Below are 21,590 nucleotides of genomic sequence, written 5' to 3'. Positions count from 1 at the left end.
TTTATTTTTCATCACAGCCATTTTTCACCCCATGGAACCACTAGGTCAAACACAGTCATAAGGACGTAATTACCAGGGACACTCCTATAAGCACATTTTGTTCACTACTGAAAGCTCGCGTGACACTAGTTACCAACCCAAAGCAACTGTAGCGGGATGGTTGCGATCAATATTGTACCATGTTCATACTAAACTTTTATTTCAAGGGCAGCCATTCCGAGCTGGCAGCTGATAAAAATGGTTTACGTATGAAAGGGTTAATCGAAAATCAACCAAATCGGTTAGACATTCGATGACGCGCGGTTAGCTTGGCATTGGCTATGAAGGTGAACCTTGTTATTTCATGGTCATTATCAGCCTTTCTTTGGGATTTATATCCAAGGATAGGAATTTGACAAATGTAAGGCAAATAAAATTCTATTTCTAGAATTTGATTATTATGTAGAAGTAGAAAAATGCTGTAGACAATTTTACTGCATTTTTCTTTCAATACCAAAAGCAATTGAAAGTGAATAAAAAATAAAATGAAAATGTAATATCAGAAGACAATCTCGCAGCAACCGGCTGAAAAATAAAAAGGGTTTGAAATGAAAGGTCAATCCTATCGGCGGTCTGTGGAGATCTACCGCAGTAGGCAATTTCTTTTATATTAGCAGGCACGGGCAAAATCCGCGCAGAGAAACTAATCTGCTTCATGTGACCGATTCTATTTGTTCTTCGGAGGAAAATGCACTTTTATTGAACTCAATTCAACGTCGGATTTGAAATGAAATGTTTCAAAATAAATGATCTCATCCTTCGTTGAGTGACAGAATTCAAACAATCGTGTAATAAGACACTAGCAATAATAGTTTTGAAATATGAACCCTGTCTCCATTTGGGACAATATCTGTGATCTAATCAAATGCGAGGCAGACGTGGGCAATGCGAGCAGTGAGCACCGTCCACGAACCATAAAACTGTATAAACATACAGACTTCGATGTGTTTATTATCTTTAGTCAATGATGAACATGGAATATGTAAGCAAAATGAATATGTACTGTTTACAACAGTGGAAGCGTCTATTAAAGTCGTTTAAAGTACAAACGAACGGATACGAGTACAAATGTAGTGGAAATTCAAGTTGAGAAATGTCTGAACATTGACCGTGTTTGGGGGCAACGTTCTTTTATCTGCTTCAAAGGATCTAATGTTGTTGCAGTTAATATATTTCAAGAGATATCAACATTCACATCGTAAGGCAGTTTTTTCATAGCTTCGTCACGCTTTCTTGGGGTAAACACTATCCTACTGTTGGCAGTTTTCAATGTAAACATACCTAGTCTATAATTCTATTGTAGGCACCAAAATACTTGTTACCTTTACAGTTTGGACTGACCCGGTTACGTATTGCGGAGGTTAGGGGGCGATGGTCTGCATTAAGTATGTGTAGGAAATGGCCAGCAACTTAAACTAGCGTGTATTTGACCCCAAACCGAGTTCCGCATTTTACCAAATACTTTATTACCTTTAAGATTAGGTATAGATATAACACAACAGCCTTATAGCTTGTCTAAAAATTGCCTTGACTATTCAAGATTGCGATAGTTTTAGAAAAGTCAAACTGAAATATCTAGGTATCTGTTCAAAGCCTTGCAGTTGAACAAATCCAATGCATACGTTATGAAACAGAGTAAACGTATGATTAACAAACACGAGTTTCTATATTCACAGTGAGAAAGCAAATAGAAAAATTCGTCAAAAGAGTTACGCCCAGAAAAGGCGACGACTGTCGCTAAACACAACACAATACACTTTATTTAACATCTTACATTTTGTGGCAACTTGGATTATTTATTTATACTCCGTTCGGGCATTTTCTTTGTACTAAAAGTTTAATTATACTGATATAATTTTTTTCATACCTTTTTACTATTTGCTAACTTTTTTTCGATGAATTAAAACAATAACATGAACCGAAGTCGTGTATCGACATAGAATTATCTATACTCCGTTAGAGCGTTTTCTTTGTACTAAAAGTTGTATTATGTTATATTTTTCATTGCTTTTTACTATTTTGTAAAAACAAATTTCCAATGAATTAAAACAATAACATGAACCGAACAATAATTGTTAATTGTAATTACACCATTGCGCGATCAACGCCATCTATCTACGGAGTATAGGAACAGCCCGACATTGTTCAATTCCGTACTATAAGTACGAAATTGAACAATAGATGGCGCTGTATGTCCGGAATAAATTTATTTTTTATTTTATTTTTTTTATTTTTATTTTATTTTTTTTATTTTTATTTTATTTTTATTTCATTTTTATTTTATTTTTGTTTTATTTTTGTTTTATTTTTATTTTATTTTATTTTTATTTTATTTTACTTTTATTTTATTTTTATTTTATTTTTATTTTATTTTTATTTTATTTTATTTTATTTTATTTTATGTTTATTTTATTTTTATTTTATTTTTATTTTATTTTTATTTTTATTTTATTTTTATTTATTTATTTTTTTATTTTATTTTTATTTTTGAAATAAAAATATATCTATGTCCTTTCTAAGGTTCTAAACTATATCTGTACCAAATTTCAACCAAATCCGTCAAATAGTTGCGGAGATTAATGGTATAAGCATAGAATGTTCGACGTGATTCTTTAATTTGACATAACTTTTTTATTTATGAACCGATTGACATGAAACAAACACTAAATGTAAATTTAAGCATCCCACAATATATTCGTGAAAACCGCATAACTCGGATCAGCCGTTTCTGAGATTAGCGCGCACTATTTTTGGGTTCGACATCGACTAACAATTGCACATTTTTTCTACGATTTTATTATATGGTGTAGCCTAGGTACCGAAATAGAAACCCTAATGTGATTACGTCACGATGTAAGCCTGTACCCTGTACGTTACACGCCATCGCAAATTGTTGACCTAACAATGATTACTTCGAAAATTCACTAATCATTGTTCACGATACAAAGGCACATTGTACTGCTTTTTTCTTTTGAAGAAAGTTTACTAACTTATGTAATATACTAGAACTAGGTATTTTCTGACATTGTACCGAATGCGGAAAAGCAAGGCAGCTAAATAATAAACATCAACAGTACAAACGTTAAATAAATTGAACTTTTAAGAAGTGAAATACTTTCCAGTTATGTTTACAACGTTTATCATTATGATGAACTGCAATGATGCCATTTTGGACATCCGAGCGTGAGAAATCAAGAAGAAAATGTTATTGTTTTGAAATTTAGAAGACAATGGGTCATTATTCTATCCATTCAAGGACATAATACGATATTAAATTAGTTTAAAACAATAATCATGATTTCAGATAACCATTATATCTATAAGACTATAATTAATTTAGAACTCACCTCATGATCCCTGTAAAAGGGCTCCTGAAGATTATCCGGGACCCTGTTGTTGAACGCCTTCGTCAACAGCCATTTTATCGATGCCCGTTGCTTCGACTGAAACAATGGAAAATCCTGATTAAAATCTATGCTAAGTCGGTACAGAAGTTCAGATAAGAAAAATATATTGTAAACTAAACTAGGCCATTAGCGAGTTTTTCTCGATATGAACTTTAAACCGCAGTCATTAAAACTTTGCTCTTAACTCACAATTTCATTAGTTCTTTCAGTAAGCTTAGGCTTGAAGCAATTTGAGCTGGACTGACCCAAATCTAGTTTCTATTGATCATTGCACCATATGTACGCCATATAAAACCATAAACCAGTACAATGATGACAAACTACTCGTATCTTAGGTCGTCATCTATCTGTTAACGAGGTAATAATTGCAAATAGCAGTTCTATTGAGCCAGTTGTCGGCTGTCGATTGCCACAATTATTGTCAACCACTGCCACGTTATGGCAACGTCCGCTTATTGTGATCGCATTGATCAATAAGTGGAACCGAAGTGGTCCTTGTCCTAATTTGTGTTCAGCACTATCATCACTCCGTACTCGTTGATGTGATAGTAGACTGATTGATTGTAGACAAGTTAATTGAATTGACTCTTTGGCACAAACAATAAAACGTCCATGAATGTTACTCTACTTTGGAAAACAGCACTAAAAAAACCAATTCAGTTTAGTGTTACTACTTCTTGGCATCGCTATATTGAATACGACATGTATCGTATGCTACGTACAGACAGTACAACTATAAAGTTCTTTCAATACTTTACATCGCATGAATACCTTCGCGCTTTGAGTACTTAAATATCGTACGTCTGATAATAAAACTTACATCACGATACAACATAAAAATGATGTCATAAAATATGACCGCGGCGAAGAGCATAATCCATATGAACATCGAAGCTCAATGTCAAGGTCATATGGAATCAGTATCATCAAATAGACAATATTGTAAGTACGTACCCAGTTGTTGAGAGCCTGTCACGACTCTGTTACATCAAATTCGTCATGCAAGTGAGAAAGTAAGCACGCGAACCATCGGTATCTATTATTAAATTACTGTAAACTAATACTTAAAACATGCAAACGCATCACGAAGTTGAGAAATCCGTTGTGATGCAGAATTTTAATAACACGTACGGTTAAGCCACACGACACGGAGAAACGTTTCGAGGTTTTCTGATTGTATCTTGAAAGACATTTTAGAAAATCTATCCATCCACCAGAGCACACATAAACTATGTAAATGAAAAAAGAAATCTTTATGTAGTCTGTCAGAAGAAGTATTCAGACACCAACGAAAAATTTGAGTGCTACGATCAAAGAGTGGCTTCAGTATACCACACAGAATAACAAACAAAAATAAAGTTACATTGGAAGCGGAAACATTATTCGAAAATGCGCCTCAAACATTGGAGAGAGACGAAGCAAAAAATGAACAAGATGAGCTAAGGCTATCAATAACAGTATCAGAACGTCGACAAATCATAAAGCTGAAAGGTCGGACGCGTGCCGGCGCATGCGGCCACGGATAAAAATAGTCCACTGCACGGAGACACTCCCAAATAGGAAGCTACTTGGACGGGCTCGATCAAGAATGTCACAGTAAACAACTGTAGTTTCAGAGGATAAAAAGGAAACTCATGTTTGTAACATAAACATGAATGCTTTCATATACGGATGACAAACTAGACTCATACTTTAAGTATAGTGAACAGCTGTCTATTATGTGGATAGACGAATAGATGAAGATAACAAAACGTTTATCAAAATTCTTGAATAGATTACCTAATCAAAATTAATTAACTTGTAATTGGATTTGCAAGAAATCGGATAGATATTAGCAGATACTAATATCATGCTAAGAGAGCCAAACAGTTAAAAGTTAATAGAGTATCTGTCGTTCCATTTAATGATTGATTGGCATTGAGTTCCAATTGGATGTGTTCAATGTGTCGATTCTGCGTTGGTGTAGATGTATTCTTCTACGAGTATGCGAAATGGTTTTAATGAATTAAAAATTATAAACAAGAATATCTCATGAGAACTTATAAGGAATTCTTTCATAGACGCACTGTAATTTAATTAACAAAGATTCAAACTTTGAATACAACGCCAAAATTAGACGATGCTTTAAATTCTTCGACAATTAAAGCATTCCATATAGAAATAGACATGGACATTGAAATACAGATAATCTCAGGAAAAGTACTGGAGATTTTTGTTACCACCTCCAATGAGTAAATGGGGAATGGGGCAACCATTTTGAAACTGTTATGGCCGCCTACACCTGTAGCTTACACCCCAGGAGACTGTCGGCGGGTCGTTAATCTTGTTCAAATGCAATATTAAATCAAACTAGCGAATATTTCAGTTAGGCAGAACAAAGGTTTCGTTTAGAAACTCCTTCTCGGGGGAGTCTGGGCTTAAATTAATTACAGGACTTCGATTTAGGTTTAGGTCTAACAAAAGGTTTTGTGGTGTCTACCTCTGTACCTTTTAGTTCTAATGACTAAAAAGTTTTAATTCTACAATAAGCATAGTGAGGCGTAGGATAAATTGAGATTTCAAATATGGGATGGAATGTTAACATTTGTGCCAAATATGTAAATGGAAACACACACATCCACAGCTGTTTACTTGTAGTTACACGGATCTAGAGGAAACCTTTAAACAGGTCTGAATTGTAAATATTTTGATGTCAATTAGATAACAACATTAACAACCAACCATTAAGATTAATATGTAAATATATTTCGCTCAAGTATTCATTAACATTGTTTATCTGACAAGAATCCCGTCTCAGAAAACAAGATTGAGAAATATTAGTTATGTTTGTTTATAAATACAATAGTTACTTTCATTAATTCGATCCACCGTGGTCTAAGTAAATGCAATAAGTTCATGGTTTATACCCAACATCTCTTCACGGCGCATTAAATTCCAATTGCTTTACATCTTATATTCATAAAATAAACGTATGCATACTGGAGAAGGGAGAATTCAACAAGTGGACAGTTCTCGCCTAGACTGCTAGATAGAAGCGAATTGAATTCAATTCTAAGCGAATTCACACATTTAAAAAACATAAACACAGTCGGAGCAAACTCATTCAATTTGCAAACGCAAGGAGCGTTTCGCTCGTAAAGAGCCGACTATTAAGTACTTTCATACACCACGCTATAACATATAGCAAGTGGAGCGGGCAGGCCACTCTCTACACTCAATTCTTGGTGGTTAATTGCTGCGCAATTAGCGAAGTCGTCGCTGTACACACATTTCACTCTCTCCTATGGCCAAACCACGTTTGGGTGGGCAAAGGAATGGTGTGGTCGGTGTTTGCTCATTACTACCCTTGTTACACTTCACAAGCTGAAGAATCCACTTCCTGCATGTTTGTCAACTGTGACCATCAGAGATTAGCAGCGAAGCAGCTCAGCTCAAGCGGAACACGACCATTAGACAGACAGGTCGACGCCACATCATTGATGCTTTCACGAGCAGATGCGCTGCTCCATGAATTATTACGCGACCATTTAAAGTACAGACACGCAGTAGCAAATAGTGATTTCAAAGAAAACCTGTTTTGAATGCATGCCCTCAATGCCTTTATCCTTCACATGGATTTAATTATTTTGTTGAAGTGTGAGTAACTGTACTTGAGCTGCATGCGTCCTGACCCGCGGAACAAAGGGCAATGTAATTTTTATTTATGTTCTTCATGTTTATATTCAAAATAACAGTAGCTCCTTATCACGATAAGCAACACAAACATAGAACTTAATGCAATTATTATCCAGTGGATGTTGCTTTGGTAATAGCTGCTACAATCTCTCTTGAATGCAATGCATTAAAAAACTAGTTAATTCAAGGAAGTTGCCAAAGCATTGGGATTGATAACAAAATGGGTAAACAACAAGATAGAATCTATGAAACGGGGTGAAGGTTCGTTGCAAAACAATCGTAAACAGTTAACCGAGTCGATTATCGTCGATTCGGATCGAAGGCTCGCAGTCCATGGCAGCCGATGCGCGGAAACTGGAAAGGTGCGTTGGCACCTGCAGCCCACGCAATCCACTGAGGTCGAGCGCCCACGCAGCCCCCACACTATGTACGCCAGTACTTTAACTTATGTCTCTGAAGACAAAAGTTCTCTTCTCTCTCATAAGTGCGAGTGAGATAATCGATTCACATTTTGACACTTCTGTGATTGATCAAATAAGCCGAGTAGGTACATACTTAAATTCGGTCTATTTGCTAAAATAATATTTTACCAGTTAACGAAGTATCTATCTTGGGATTTAAACAATGTGAGATCATTAGGTTAAAGTCAATGAAATATTGTATAGAGCAGAAAACAAGGAAACGAAAGTTTCACTTTAAACGCGAATTTACTATTATAAGTAACAGCTATAATTTTATAGAATGGTTTTTATGATTCCGGCAACAAATTATCGGTAAACGGAAATACATGCATAGCTAGAGCTAGCGCGAAAAAAGTTGTCAGAAAGAAACAAAACAGTGATTAGTAAACGAATACATTTTACGTCGCGTGTCTGGTAATTACAATAACTAGTGTAGTTAATCATGCATTACATTCTGTAATTCACATATATTGGCATTTTAATAGGTCAGCTTGTCTCGTAAGATATTGTATACTAATGCCCTGCATCTGCTGGCAACGGCTGCTATCCAAGCTTTTTGTTTTATGAACACTGTCCAACTTTTTACAGTCAACTAAAATAGTCACCTGTTGGAGCCAGCTTCCTAGGTACAGCTGTAACGAAATACAAAAGCTAATACAAATAAGGACAGACAGACATCCAAGGTGAAAATTCAAGGAAGGGACATCGTGGGTCCAAAGCAACGAACACACGAGAAATAAGTTTTATACAAAGTCAATACTCAACAAGTTTGACGAGAAGTGATTCATGGGTGACCAAATATGGGACATGACTGAACGAATGGCGGCGCCGAGAAAAAAGAATTTCTTGCCCCTAAGAACTCTACATCAATACATATTCATTGGAAACTACTAACATGGTAAAACGTCCGAGTTAATTCCAACCACCTGAATGGAATTTAGCAAGGTTCCCTATTAAGTGCTATTAGATTGCCATAATTGGTATATAGGAAACTGATAACTGGAATCACGATGCCGAGATGAGAGGAAGCTCGAGGTCCCAGGTACTCACGAAATTACATTGAAAATAACTTTAACATCAGGCATACAATAGACAATTGAAACGTGATCTGCATATTTGTAAAGAAACATTAAACGCCAACGATTTTAAAATGCACGATGTCTCACATATGCCTCAAGTAGCAGGAAGCAGGAAGTTTCCAGAATTTCTTCGTAATGATTTATTACAATTGTGTGTGAAACTGTGAATGTTTATGGCAGATACAGGTACTGTCCTAGTATTGTGGGGGCAATCGTAGCATTACCGAGCTTTAGCAGCTAGCGGAACTAATGGAACACACAATTAGTTTTGCGGTGCAGGAAACAAGAAATGATTTGCCCTGCTCTGAGTCACTTCGATCCACCTGACCGATGGTTACTCAGACTATTTCTGCTAAAATGTTGTTTTTTTAGCAAAAAAAAAAGCAATAATAGGTAATGATAGCCTTGATGCTTCACTGTTCTGTAGTAAAATAAATAGATATTTATATAGTGATGGTTTGGGTAGACTACTAATAGAATAAAGCAATTTACAGTAACTATTCATCATAACAGGCGCGCACGTGTATTACTGGATGAGCGAATTTAAAAAACAAGTAAAAATTTTGTCTAGATAACCTTGATAGAAAGCGAACCTTAATAACCGATTTGAATAACACAAAACAGACCGATAAATGATACCTATTTGTTTAGAAATCATCAAATCTAAACAGAGCGACGGAACACTGCCATTATGAGCACTGAGCAGAAATGTCAACAGATCAGTGATGCGATGAAGTCATAACTAGTAAGAACTATAAATACATAAAACCCACGCAGCCTCGATTGACCATTAACTTTATTGTAGAGCAATTCGTTGTAGGCTGTTGGTAACTAGGAGGCTTAACCTATCCATTTTTTTGTTGTAAAACGATTTTTCCAAAAAAAAAAGATGACAGACAAATATTTAAAGACCTATAGTTGAAAAAATGACGTCAAGAGAGGTTTTTATGGCCAGGCAAACAATTATATCACATTCGGTAATTACACAGATATTACACAGATGACTGTCTGCGTTTGGATGAAAATTTGTGTGATCAGCCACACGCGAACGATGTTAATGAAAATTACAGTGGCCTCAGAGCCTACGCTGATATTATCGTGGCACTGTCAAGGCTCATTGTGATCGCTATGGAAGTGGGAGGAAGTTACTTACTGTTCATTTAAAATACTTCACATAGATAATAATATTTAAGTTCTTTAACAGATTTCATTTTTAAATAACAAAGTAGTGTTTATCGCCTGTTTAAATATTCGCGTGTCTATACTCATTGTTGTCAACGATAACAAATTCAATGTTTAAGCTAAAATCGTCATGCCCGATAACATATCGCACTGTTTACCCAGTACATTCCCTGATCTAGACACACGGCAGTGTGTCCGCCAAGTTCGAGCAAAAAAACCGACACACCGGCCGTGGGTTATATTACACGAACCATTTCGGGCCAAGTTCGACCCACCTATAACTCAAAATCTATTTTATCTACGCATATGAAATTTCTGGTATCTGTCGAGATCTACTTACTTATCTAAAATACAAAATTTCATTAATGTACCTATTGTAGGTCTTGAGATATTGACGTCAGAAAATCGCTATTTTTACTATACACTCACTGACTGACTGACTCACTCACTCATCAAAAACCTAGACCACTTCCAATGGTCGTATTGACTTGAAATTTGGCATGCAGGTAGGTCTTTAGGTCAAGGTAAAGGAAAAAATCAGAAAATGGCCAAGTGTGAGTCGGTTTTAAAAATAATGAAGGTGTAAATTCATACCCCTAAGGAACTAAAACAAAAAAATTATCTATATCTTCCAATGGTCGTACCGACCTAAAATTCGTTACGAAGGTTTGTATTTAGTCAAAGTAAAGTAAAATAAAAAAAAAAGAAAATAAACCTTACAAAAATAAATGAAATCCCACCCAAAACATAAATGTGAAAGGCTGCCAAGTTCGATAATATTGGAATGCTTCGCCTATAAAAGAAGTGAGATCTAAATAAGTAAGTACCAAGTTCCATACACAGACCTCAGTTAAAAATGATATAACTTGGCAAGTTTTAATAGAAAATTATATACTTGACTCATTGCGTTTAGTAGGTTTATAACAAAGTGTGTGAAAACTTGCCAAGTTTGTTTTACTTTCTATGTACAAGTATAATTTTCTATTAAAACTTGCCAAGTTATATCATTTTTAACTGAGGTCTGTGTATGGAACTTGGTACTATTTAGATCTCACTTCTTTTATAGGCGAAGCATTCCAATATTATCGAACTTGGCAGCCTTTCACATTTATGTTTTGGGTGGGATGATCTTTCTCTAGATAAGACCGTGAAAGTCTTAAATTTTTGTTGTAACAACAACAGTCCCAAAAATTATGGAATATTTCAGAACCACCTAAATCATGACCCAATTGTACGGTGCAGTAGCGAGATATCTCGGTGAAAGTCGGAGATGTGGCGCCAATATGCAAAGGGAGCAACCGACGCCAACGACGACTAATAATATAAACATTTCGTAACCACCACTACATTACAAGTAACGTCGGACGATCGATATGACCGTCGGCTCACCACTATTTATTAGACGTTACATAGCTCATTACGTCACTGATCGGTCAAAATATTGAATTATAAAATTATAACTTATGTCGAAAGTGGTTTAATGTGAACAGGAAACATTGCGAAAGCAAGGCAAAACTCGTTGACGCCTCCAATAACCTGAAATACTTTTCTTGTTAGATACAAGTTTGTTAAGGTAAATAAGTTTGTGGCCAGCATCTGCATTCCACTCACGTAGTCTTTGATCACACTGGTGTGTTCACGAATATTAAATAAATACTAGTGAACAATGGAAGGCGTCGTCTGTGCGTTGTTACCGACATCTGGCCAAACCAGCCGAAAGAGCTTTTTATCCATACTTCGTCGCCACACGCGACGTCACAAATATGTGACCTAAAATTGAAATAACTACTTACATGCTACTTTCGGGTGTGTTATTAAATTAAATTAGGTATTACGGTTTGATACAACACAAAATATACATAAAACCTTGTTTTGGAAGCATTAATACACCCAAACATTCGATACTCTGATGCTAACACGATTGTGCAAAAAATCTAAGTAGGCGTGGAGCCTTTGCTAATCAAAGCAACAAAATAAAACATTAAACTGTTCAAGGTTTGTGTCCAAATAGAAATGTTGGCGTTTCCATTAGAATACGAAGCGTGGAGGTATCAGAGAGATCACCGTGACAGTGCCGAGTGCAAATGTTATGGGCGATAGATCAGGTTGACGATCTAGTTCAAGATGCAAGATAAAGGTGAAAATATTTATCAGATACCAAGCAAACACCTGTGAAATTACCATATTTTACAATAATGTTGTCTTGCATATGTGCATTTTAAAACCCATTTTGTTCAAGATGGTGGCAACTATGATACAAAATTTAATAAACAAAATGCCCATAATAGCTAAGCTGATAAACATTTACGTATTAAAGACTACAAGCCCCTGTAAATTATCTAGAAGGGAGATAAAATTCCAGAAAGCATTTCTATTTCTATGATAATAAAAGTTTATAAATAGAACTGTGTGATTAATTACTAATAAATATTTATCTACAGAGTAAAATTACTTAATGGAAAGTTTAATATCTATTCCGTGACTCTCGATAACATCTCAACGAAGATATCAAGTAAGCACAATTCGATTCGGCACTCCGTCACACCATAAAAACGTTTAACTATGAAGTTTTTACAAAGATCAAAGTTCTTATGGGTAGAAAAAGTACAATATCCCAAAATATACTTAATTACCATTTTAAATTGTTATGGGCATCGTTTAAACAAATCTTAAAATACCTACTAACTAACTAACTAACTACAAAAGCTGATAGAATTCGTAGCTTAATGCCAAGTAGGTACTAAATTAAACGCAAGGAGAAAGCTTGTAACTATAATCAGAATAGTACACCATTATTGCAAGTAAAATACCTAGTTCCCTACTAAATATGCTAAAACAACTAGCAATATCTATTAAGATAATATTAACAAGTTAACAACCTGAGAATCCTGCGTGTAACTTTCATAACAGCAACGTGGTGAATGATGAAACTGCATCCTAAGCATAGGGGCCAGTTACTTATGCATGCAAGGCTCGTTTCCAAGATTTCCCACGGATGTTGCGGCGCACAATACTGGCAGTTTGCACGACATTACCACTTGCCATGGAATCCGGACCGCTAAGGGAATTGCACAAGAATCCCCCGCATCTTAAAACGAGATGCGTGAAATGGACTTTCATGGAAAATTATTTAGGGTAAGCATGCGGTGTGAAGATTTAGGATTCTGGAAGCACTAAACGATTTCCCGCCGCTTGCATAGCTACCGTTTTATTGTTTCCTGAGCACTTTCAGTTTTCCTACACATTCATACACAAGCTCATTGAATACTGGTCAATGCTGAACATGCTTGTCAAAAATCATTTGAGCAAGAAATTCTCAAAGAACTAGTAGACTTATCCAAAGCGGGTAATGTGTTACACTTGACTAGAGATGATTGCTTGAAATCACTCACAGCTATTATAAATAGATTAGGTACAGAAACTTAGATCAGTCATGACGAAGCATTACATAAAAGAATTGATCTTGAAGAGTCTACGAAGAAAGACCACGAAGGCCTAATACTTACTGAACTACAAAAACAAAGTGATAAATACTAAACTTATTACATAATCTCGACGAGACAGAAATCTTTTTTTTATTAGATTAGTCATGCAGAGGTTCCATAATAGGAAAAAATAGAAATGTTAAGCGAAAAAATGTGCGTCGACGCAGACGTAAAATAAGAATCGCCAATTGTGTCCATAATGGTTTCGCAATCTGAATAAAAATAGAAAATAACCAAAGACCATTGCACTCGTCACGAATCATCAAATGAAAAGAAATGTGACTGAAAGGAATCATCGTCTATTCAAGAATTATGGATGAAAAGTTTTGACCATTATCTTGTAGTTGAATTAACAAAGCGCATTTTAGGCGTGAGCGCAGGACTAATTTATCGACTTTCAAACAAATAAAATTAAAGATAACAAATATGGAAATAACAAGTGCTGAGTTCAGTGTAATAAGCGTATACAAAATGTCAGATGATTGAGATAACAAGATAAAGAGAGACAGTGAAACACGATAACACATCTCGTCATGAGAGTTAAGTCTCAGAGAAAGTGATGTTGTAACCTTGAAGCATCCACTACATACGTAATGTTTCTTTCTATCTAGAATTTACCGACAATTGCAGTTATTTTAACATTTTTAATTTTTGTGAAGCCCGTATGACTAACGGAGAAGAAAGTTGGTTTCAGTAAAATCGTTTTATAAGGCAGGAAATTGGCATATTTTGAATAAGTGAAAAATAATTTAATCGATGGTCATTAGCCTCATACATGTCTAAACAATTTGTCACGTAAAATTGTTGTACAATTACCAAATCTAATTCAAAATGCTGCTGGATACTGTAGAATCTTCAACTCTTCATAGCTTCAACATCCAGCTTAGTATTGTCGTGTGCTATTGAAAAGAACCATGTTTTGGCATCCAGAACAGTATACGGCACAGTTTTCCAATCACAACCAGCATGTTTTGAATCTGTATACCCAATCGAGAGCAAAAAGAGCTTTGTTCATGAATGGCGTTAGTCCCATTCAATATTGCTTTCAAACAATTGATTGTTAGCATGTGATTTGTACAAACACATGCCTTCCGGGCACAATTTCACTTTTCGCAATGACATCATGTTTGTACCAATATTATTGACCAACATCGACACGGCTGACTAAATATTTGTACCAAAAATAATATAATTGTTATAGTTTCAAATTAGTATCGCAATTAGACACGGAAAATTAGAATAATTATTCTAGAAATTATGTCTAAATTCGGATTCAAATGAAACTATAATTTTAAATCATGAACACAGGCGAACTAAAGTAAAATACACTGAGACTAATACGAAATTATAGTTTTATGATGGATAGAAGCCACACAAAGTATCAAACTATTATAATAGGTTGATGGCTCATCGCCTCTCCTATCGTATAAAACATTAAAAACACTTCCTAAGAAAGATAGTTGTTAAGTAATACTAAGACAACCAAAAGGAGAACTGCTGCAAAATTAAATAACTCGATTTCAATCTATTCGTAGCGAGGCAGTAAATTAATAATTATAAAAGATATAGAGCACCGATCACCCAAGCATGCTAAAGTAATTGCTTGCGTTTCATAGCTAGGTAATAAAACATGGCGACTTCTCCAGAAGACAGCGATATTCCCACTATAATGGAGCTGGAGATTAGCTGTATCGCACGGCACATGTGAAGGTTCACAACAGATATGATTTGAACGTGCAATTTCTTCACTGGCATGTAATATAAAGCTCGACCACATGAAAGTAACCGCGCAAAACATTCCTCTTATAGCTTTCTCTGGCACGGCTATCATAGCGAATGCCTCAATACATTGATGTTAACACGTAACCGCATTCCGGGTTAAGTAATATCTAATAACATTTTTTTATTCAAGAGCAATGAACATTCAATTTGGGTGGTTAATACCTATATTAGTTGTTTAGCGTGGACATAATATTAATAAATCAACCGTTTACAACAAATATTAAACCAGGACAAACGACGTAACAGATGGCGTAACTCAAGGATACTCAACAAGCCGTCCGTCACAGACTAAAATAATGTTTTCCTGACGATATGTTTGGCACCGATGATTAATGTTTGTATTGCCCATTTATTCGAATTGTTAGTAAAACTAACAATTAACGCCTTTACGGCACATTCATGACATAACGTAAACGGACACATTCAATTTGTCATCACGTTTAAACATAGGTGTCGTAACAACACTGCTAATTATGGTGTACCAGTGCTAAACGCGGTCGAAAATACAGTAAAGCATGCCTGATAAAAAGAAATCGGAGATTTCTTCAACTAAATTAAAATTTCCCCTCAGATATAACACTTAAGTAGCGAGTGTGACGAGTTTAATTAATATTTTCTTTGACACCGCGATTGTTAGACGCTGCATACGTGCTACAATTATGAAGAAATTCTTAACCAGACTAATCTGGGAACGGATCATCGCAGCCAACCATACACTTGCTTTAAGAGCGGTTCTAATCTTTGATCGACGTCCGCCTTCAATTGTGACTGCTTAAGATTTATTTCATCCATTCATTTCACTTTGATCATTTTTGAAAGTATTAGTTTCATTAGGGGCGTGGGTAATAAGTTTTGTTTATAGAGCTTCTATCTTGCGTAATGTTTATAGCAGCTAAAGTTACTTCACTGGGCTACCTACTTTATCTATTAAGAATTTCTAAATTTGCATGAGAATACAACTGTGTGTCCCCATTCACAATACCGTACTCAGAAACATAGTAGCAACAAAGGTTACCAGGTACTTACTGATCAATTAAGAATACATCAAGTAATTATGATATGAACTCGAACCAGCTGAAGATGAAGGAATTTAACAAATTACAACCTTCCGGACAAGGCGACGCAAACGACAACATTGCAAAATCCAGTCGTGTGGATGTTTCTACGTATGGCAACCGTAACAAGGTCCTCGCCATATAAGAGCGTCGTGGGCGGAAGTATGCACCAAGAGGTGGCACCACAATGTGCCGTGTCGCAACATGTCCGGCTGCCTCTACTGGAACTAGCTGTGCTAAATACTACCACTACGAGCTTTGGGACACATACAAGTTCGAATGGAATCCAATCAGAAAGTGTTTTAATAATATAAATGACATTTCATGTATTTACAAAGTTGTTTTCCCAAGATTTTTGTTATGGTTGTGAGAATTTGTCGTCATTTCGACAGCTTTAATTAGATTCTTAAAGTAAACTTGTTAGCCTCGTTTAGGTACGATGAAATAAAATGAGCATTCCAAAAGGTACTTCCACGATGTGGTCCAACCAGTTTTACGTGCAACAGATAAAACGATTCATTCTCATTATTTAAGCGTGAAATAAATCTTTTTCATAATCCCTCGACGCGGATCATTTGTGGATCAGTTCCATTGCAATTTTACGTTACGTTTCTCTTAAAATATAAGGCGAAAGTCAGACAACAACATCAATAGCTTATTCAAATTTGTTTTATCGGGTTTGAAAAACTAGCGGGTGGGAAAGGAAACCGCTTGGAACAATCGCGGTGAATTACTAGGTAACTACTCTCCATTTCCATTGACTGTGTTATTATCATGGCGATCGTATTTGATTTGTGCCGTTTTCTCTACGCACTGGTGCAGACTAATACTGAAGAAAGTACAAGGGAAGAAGGACGGCTTGATCATCGGCTCTGTAATCAAGATTCCTTACCGGTGCGGAAAACATACAAGTCGCAACTGAACTGCCTCGGTGTATTTTTCTACAATTGCGAGTCTTCAATTGTCGTCTCGTCTCGAGCGTTCTTAAGCACGTGGAACGTTTATTGCACCAATTTGCTATATGAAGTGGACACGATTCAAATTAATTCGCATAAGGTAAAAAGCGAATAAGCGGTATCTGATGTGGCTCGGTAACCAGCCGCCATGCCATCGCCAGTGAGTGATGTGCTCCTTTCGCGGATGGTGAGCAACGAGCCGTGATCCGCTAGAGATATAGCCACGGTCTGTTGGCCTAACCTTGGCCGTATCCCGCATATACCCCGACAGATCAGGGTGACATCATCATCGAAAGAATTGTTCTAATGGTCCGTGTGAGGCCAAGGCCGGATTTTCGATCGATGCTAATATTACACAGCGGAATAATAAAAAGGAAAGTAAGGTTGATGACCCCACCGTGGACGCTTACAGACAGCAGTAGACTGATGGATTTGTCCGGATTCTTTTTTTAGCTGCCTTAATGTGGTGTGCTGAACCAGTTTCGAGATTTTGGTAATACCGGAGAGCCGAACTAAAGCAATACCGGTCAATGAGAAACGGTCTAGTAATAATAAAGATTTCGTTATCCACTCACGAACACTAGAGTAGGTATTTTTTGCACTAGTCTAGTAATTTTAATACGCACGTATACGTTCTAATGGAACTTGTTGAGCGAAACTTTCTAGTGCTTAATTTTTTCGAAAATTACTGTCAATCCGCCAATTTTCTACACTATCCATTCATTACTGACAATTTAATCCGAAATGATTGGCAAATCTGAATAATGTGATTGAGAAGTTTCTGGCCTTTAGGTTTGTCAATTAAACTGTTGAAGAAGACGCTTTATCGCGTACTGATTAACTAACAAGTAATACATTTAATGTATAAGGCATATCATATCGCAAACAAACTTATCAATGGCATCGATTCATAGCGCGGATTGTGGTAGATTACAGTCACACCTCGATAAACTACAACGCATCAACAACTCATTAACGGCGGCATTCCAAACGCATAACGTTATCATTCATCTTTATGTTTAACTGTTCCTAACAACCGAGCTGCGATCTTACCGAGACGGCGACGGAGTTGCTGGGTCCGACCCCTGCTTCAGCAACAGAGTGCTGTCCCTCGGGCACGCTGAGAAAACGGCGGAGGGTGCCATATCCAGAAGCTGATGCCACCATGGCTACCATAGTTAATTCACAATCACAGCACAGTAACCACTGGTTCTCCTTGTGACATCACTCGCGCGGGCGTGTTCGATAAGTTCGCGGGTAACGCGCGCACGGCGACCTGCGCGCGCGACGCGTTTCAACTGCACGCCCAACTCAGCGCCGCGCTCGCGCCCCCTACCACGAGACCGAACTGACAACTTTGGACAAACTTAGATAAGCGCGCTAGTTTTGTTTGCACTTCCGTCCTAAGCTTAAGGTGTTTTAAAGTTCTGTATATTTTTCAATCTTATTCTAGTTATGTATTTTTATTTATCAGATATGGATGATATAACATTGTTGAGCACTTTTACATGGTATTACCTAGTTCATATCTTATCAAAATAAATGGTAAGACCAAGTTAAGTAAATAAATCTAAATGTCAAACATAGAACTATTTTTGATTATTTTTTTTAAGTTGCATTGAGTAGTTAGTTAAGTGGTCCTTGTAAATCTATTAGAACCTCTTCAAATTCAGTGAGGTACTTAATACTAATAATATAAGTAAACATTCTGTTAAGGTCTCCTGATCCCAAATTGTAATTCCAGTAAACTCTAAAGATAGTGGTCTTGTGACTTTTGAGTAACAGATTTAGGTTTTATCATTTACTTAACTATTTAAAACAAACATTTTCTAGCAACATTTAATTATAAATACAATTAGATACTTTGTAATCAATACCCAAAAATATACTTTACCTCACCAAGTTAGTTACAAAAATTCACAGTTAGAATAAAATTTTGTCAAGTTATTTACCAGGCAAAAGCGTTGACCTTTTAAAAAGTATGTCTCAGTGAATATTACATGAACACCGACTTAGCACACAATATGCAATGTGACACATTTTCTCTTTGCTTACATTATGGAGATTGACAATGCAACATCGAGTAAGTATACTGTCCACTAAAAATACAAAATAATTTTACTTATTACTTGTTTTTCCTGGAAAACGGTATGAAGAGGTGAAAATTAGTTTTCACTTTAACCCAATTTAATGTATAACACTTTATTATAAATCTTTCGACTCAGCTGGTACATTTGCTATCACTCAATCTCAAATCCAGTAGTTAACTTCTTATTGGAAATCACTGCTCCAATATAATCCTCCTCAATCATGGCATTTTCAGTAGCCTAGTTGATGTGTACCTATTTGTTCGTTTTTGATGTTAAATAACTATTAATATATTTTTTTATGTGTACCCATATTCTTATGTGACTATGATATATCCTAGCATAGCTCTAGGCATAGATGATCTAGTTATTTGATTATTTAAAACAATCTGTTATGTACACACAGAAGCTGGTTGCCTAGCCAATGTGCCAATAGTGCATATTTGAAAATACTCAAAAATACTTAATTGTTTATTCTACTAAGCTTTAAATAAGAATTTGCCTGCAAAAAAAACAAAACAAAAAAAAAATTCTTGCCAAAACACTGCATGATACTTGAATCAATGATTTGTGTGACTCATAAGACTAAGTAGTTTGGAGTTGAGTCACAAACAATATTAAGATTGGTTAAAAAAGCTACAATAATAATTAAAAACAAACAAATGTCCTTGCATTACAAATCTATAAAATTAATGTGAATTTCTTGTAAGTAAAAGAATTTCACATTAACTAATTTGAGATAATTTAAATTACAAGGCCTTAATAAGAGGCTATAAATAATTGTGTTCACTAGCTATTTACAATAAAAACTGTTATGTATTGATAATTTAGAAAGTGTAATCCAGTTTATATTGTTCATGTGGAATATCAACACAAAAACATGGTTTTGTAACGATACAGGTTCGATCACACAATTTATTTAACTTTTTCAATATTATCTAATGTGTGTTGTTATATATTATGAAGTAAATGTTTCTGTGGTTAATTAGGTATGTTTACTTTCTTCTAAAGGGTGGTTCACCCTCAGAACATAAATATTCAAGAACATTCCATTAATATTGAGACAGCAGCATATAAAAGGAGCATGACAAAGACTCACACATACATAATTGTGTGTGATATGACATATAAGGCTCATAACAATGTTCTAATGCCAATAATTTATTCAGTTAGTGTGGGCAGCCACCTCCAGCGCCCACTGCTTGCCTTGATACGCTTCTACACTATCAAATCCACCAAGTTTAACAAAACCATACATTTTGAACCAGTAAACACAATAATTTACTATTTAACTTCATCAGAAAACATTAACATGTCCAAAACATGCTTGTCCAAACTTCACATTTTACTATACAACTCACTGCAGTTGGTTGGAACATTCCAATGCAAATTTCACAAGCACCAAGGCAATATGAGTAAGCCAAAGGTGAAATTATTAAAAACCGGCAATTATCCGAGTAGGACTCACCTGTTTTGTGTCCACACAGTCAGTGGCCTCCATGTTGGCATGTGATCTCTCCTGCCTCTCCATGACTTAGGAAACATCAGAATCTCTTATACCATTTACAAGGTGTTATAAAAGCACACAATAGAATACTAAACATAACAATCGCGATGGGCTCAACAATTTTTAACGAAACAATGTCAGCGATTGCACTTAACACGTACTGCACTCTGTGTCCGTTACACCTATTTGATCTCGATTTAACAGGCGCAGTCACTGTTTTAAACACATTTTTACCATTTCAACATAATCACAAAGCTTCAGACTTGATTTTTTTTACTAATAAATGAAAAATACAGTTGATCACCATCTTAAAAATTTTCACACATTCCGTCATCGAGAGGCCGACTGACGGTCGCTGCCCTACAGGAAGTTTCATTATACGCATATAGAGTTTAAAATGTCAATTAAAGACCGAAAACGGTTGAATCTATATAACTAAAATTTTAAAAATACTCATAGATTTATACTTTGCATAACATTACAAGGTTTGTTTATTCTTATCGACTATGGTGTTTTTATTGTTCTTAGTAAAATGTTTCAAATATTAAATAAATGGTTGGTTTGAGACTCCGTAGAATGAAACATCTCGAATTAACTTTTATCTGCCATCTATGGGTTTATTTTTGTACTATTTGTCTCATTTGAATTTTAGAAATACTGATCTTTTCCGTTTTGATTGCTAACTTACTTTGGATATAAACCATACAATAATCTTATTCCCCTTTCATATGAAATTGTTTTACTATGTATTAAAACAAATTTCTTTAAACGAGGAAAATGGTTGTCATTAATCAAATAAATTGCTTATTAGAAATCCAACCGTTCATTCACATTCTGTAACGAATGAACAAACTAAACGTATTATTGTGATTTGT

At 35.6% G+C, this 21,590-nt stretch overlaps 1 protein-coding gene across 16 annotated transcripts in view; it reads right to left on the bottom strand.

Annotated features, from left to right (window-relative positions):
• Window positions 1–21,077, bottom strand: part of LOC118273629 (patronin-like) — a 50,466-nt gene extending 29,389 nt beyond the window's left edge. For 8 of the 16 annotated variants that reach the window (XM_050696565.1, XM_050696610.1, XM_050696598.1 and 5 more), the window contains exons 1-2: window positions 18,175–18,439; window positions 3,387–3,482 (exon numbers count right to left, since the gene is read on the bottom strand). In XM_050696565.1, the coding sequence (XP_050552522.1) occupies window positions 3,387–3,482; window positions 18,175–18,297 (219 nt within the window). In that variant the 5' untranslated portion in view covers window positions 18,298–18,439. Of the gene's footprint in view, window positions 1–3,386; window positions 3,483–18,174; window positions 18,444–20,676 lie in introns of those variants that run through there. The other 8 variants (XM_050696578.1, XM_050696604.1, XM_050696644.1 and 5 more) reach the window with 5 other exon arrangements.
• Window positions 21,078–21,590: the final 513 nt, after the last annotated feature.

This window comes from Spodoptera frugiperda, chromosome 1 (genome assembly GCF_023101765.2).
Source record: "Spodoptera frugiperda isolate SF20-4 chromosome 1, AGI-APGP_CSIRO_Sfru_2.0, whole genome shotgun sequence".
In the NCBI taxonomy this organism is placed as follows: domain Eukaryota; kingdom Metazoa; phylum Arthropoda; class Insecta; order Lepidoptera; family Noctuidae; genus Spodoptera; species Spodoptera frugiperda.
The sequence above is the reverse complement of the archived record's forward strand: the minus strand, read 5'-3'. Positions and strand labels throughout refer to the sequence as shown.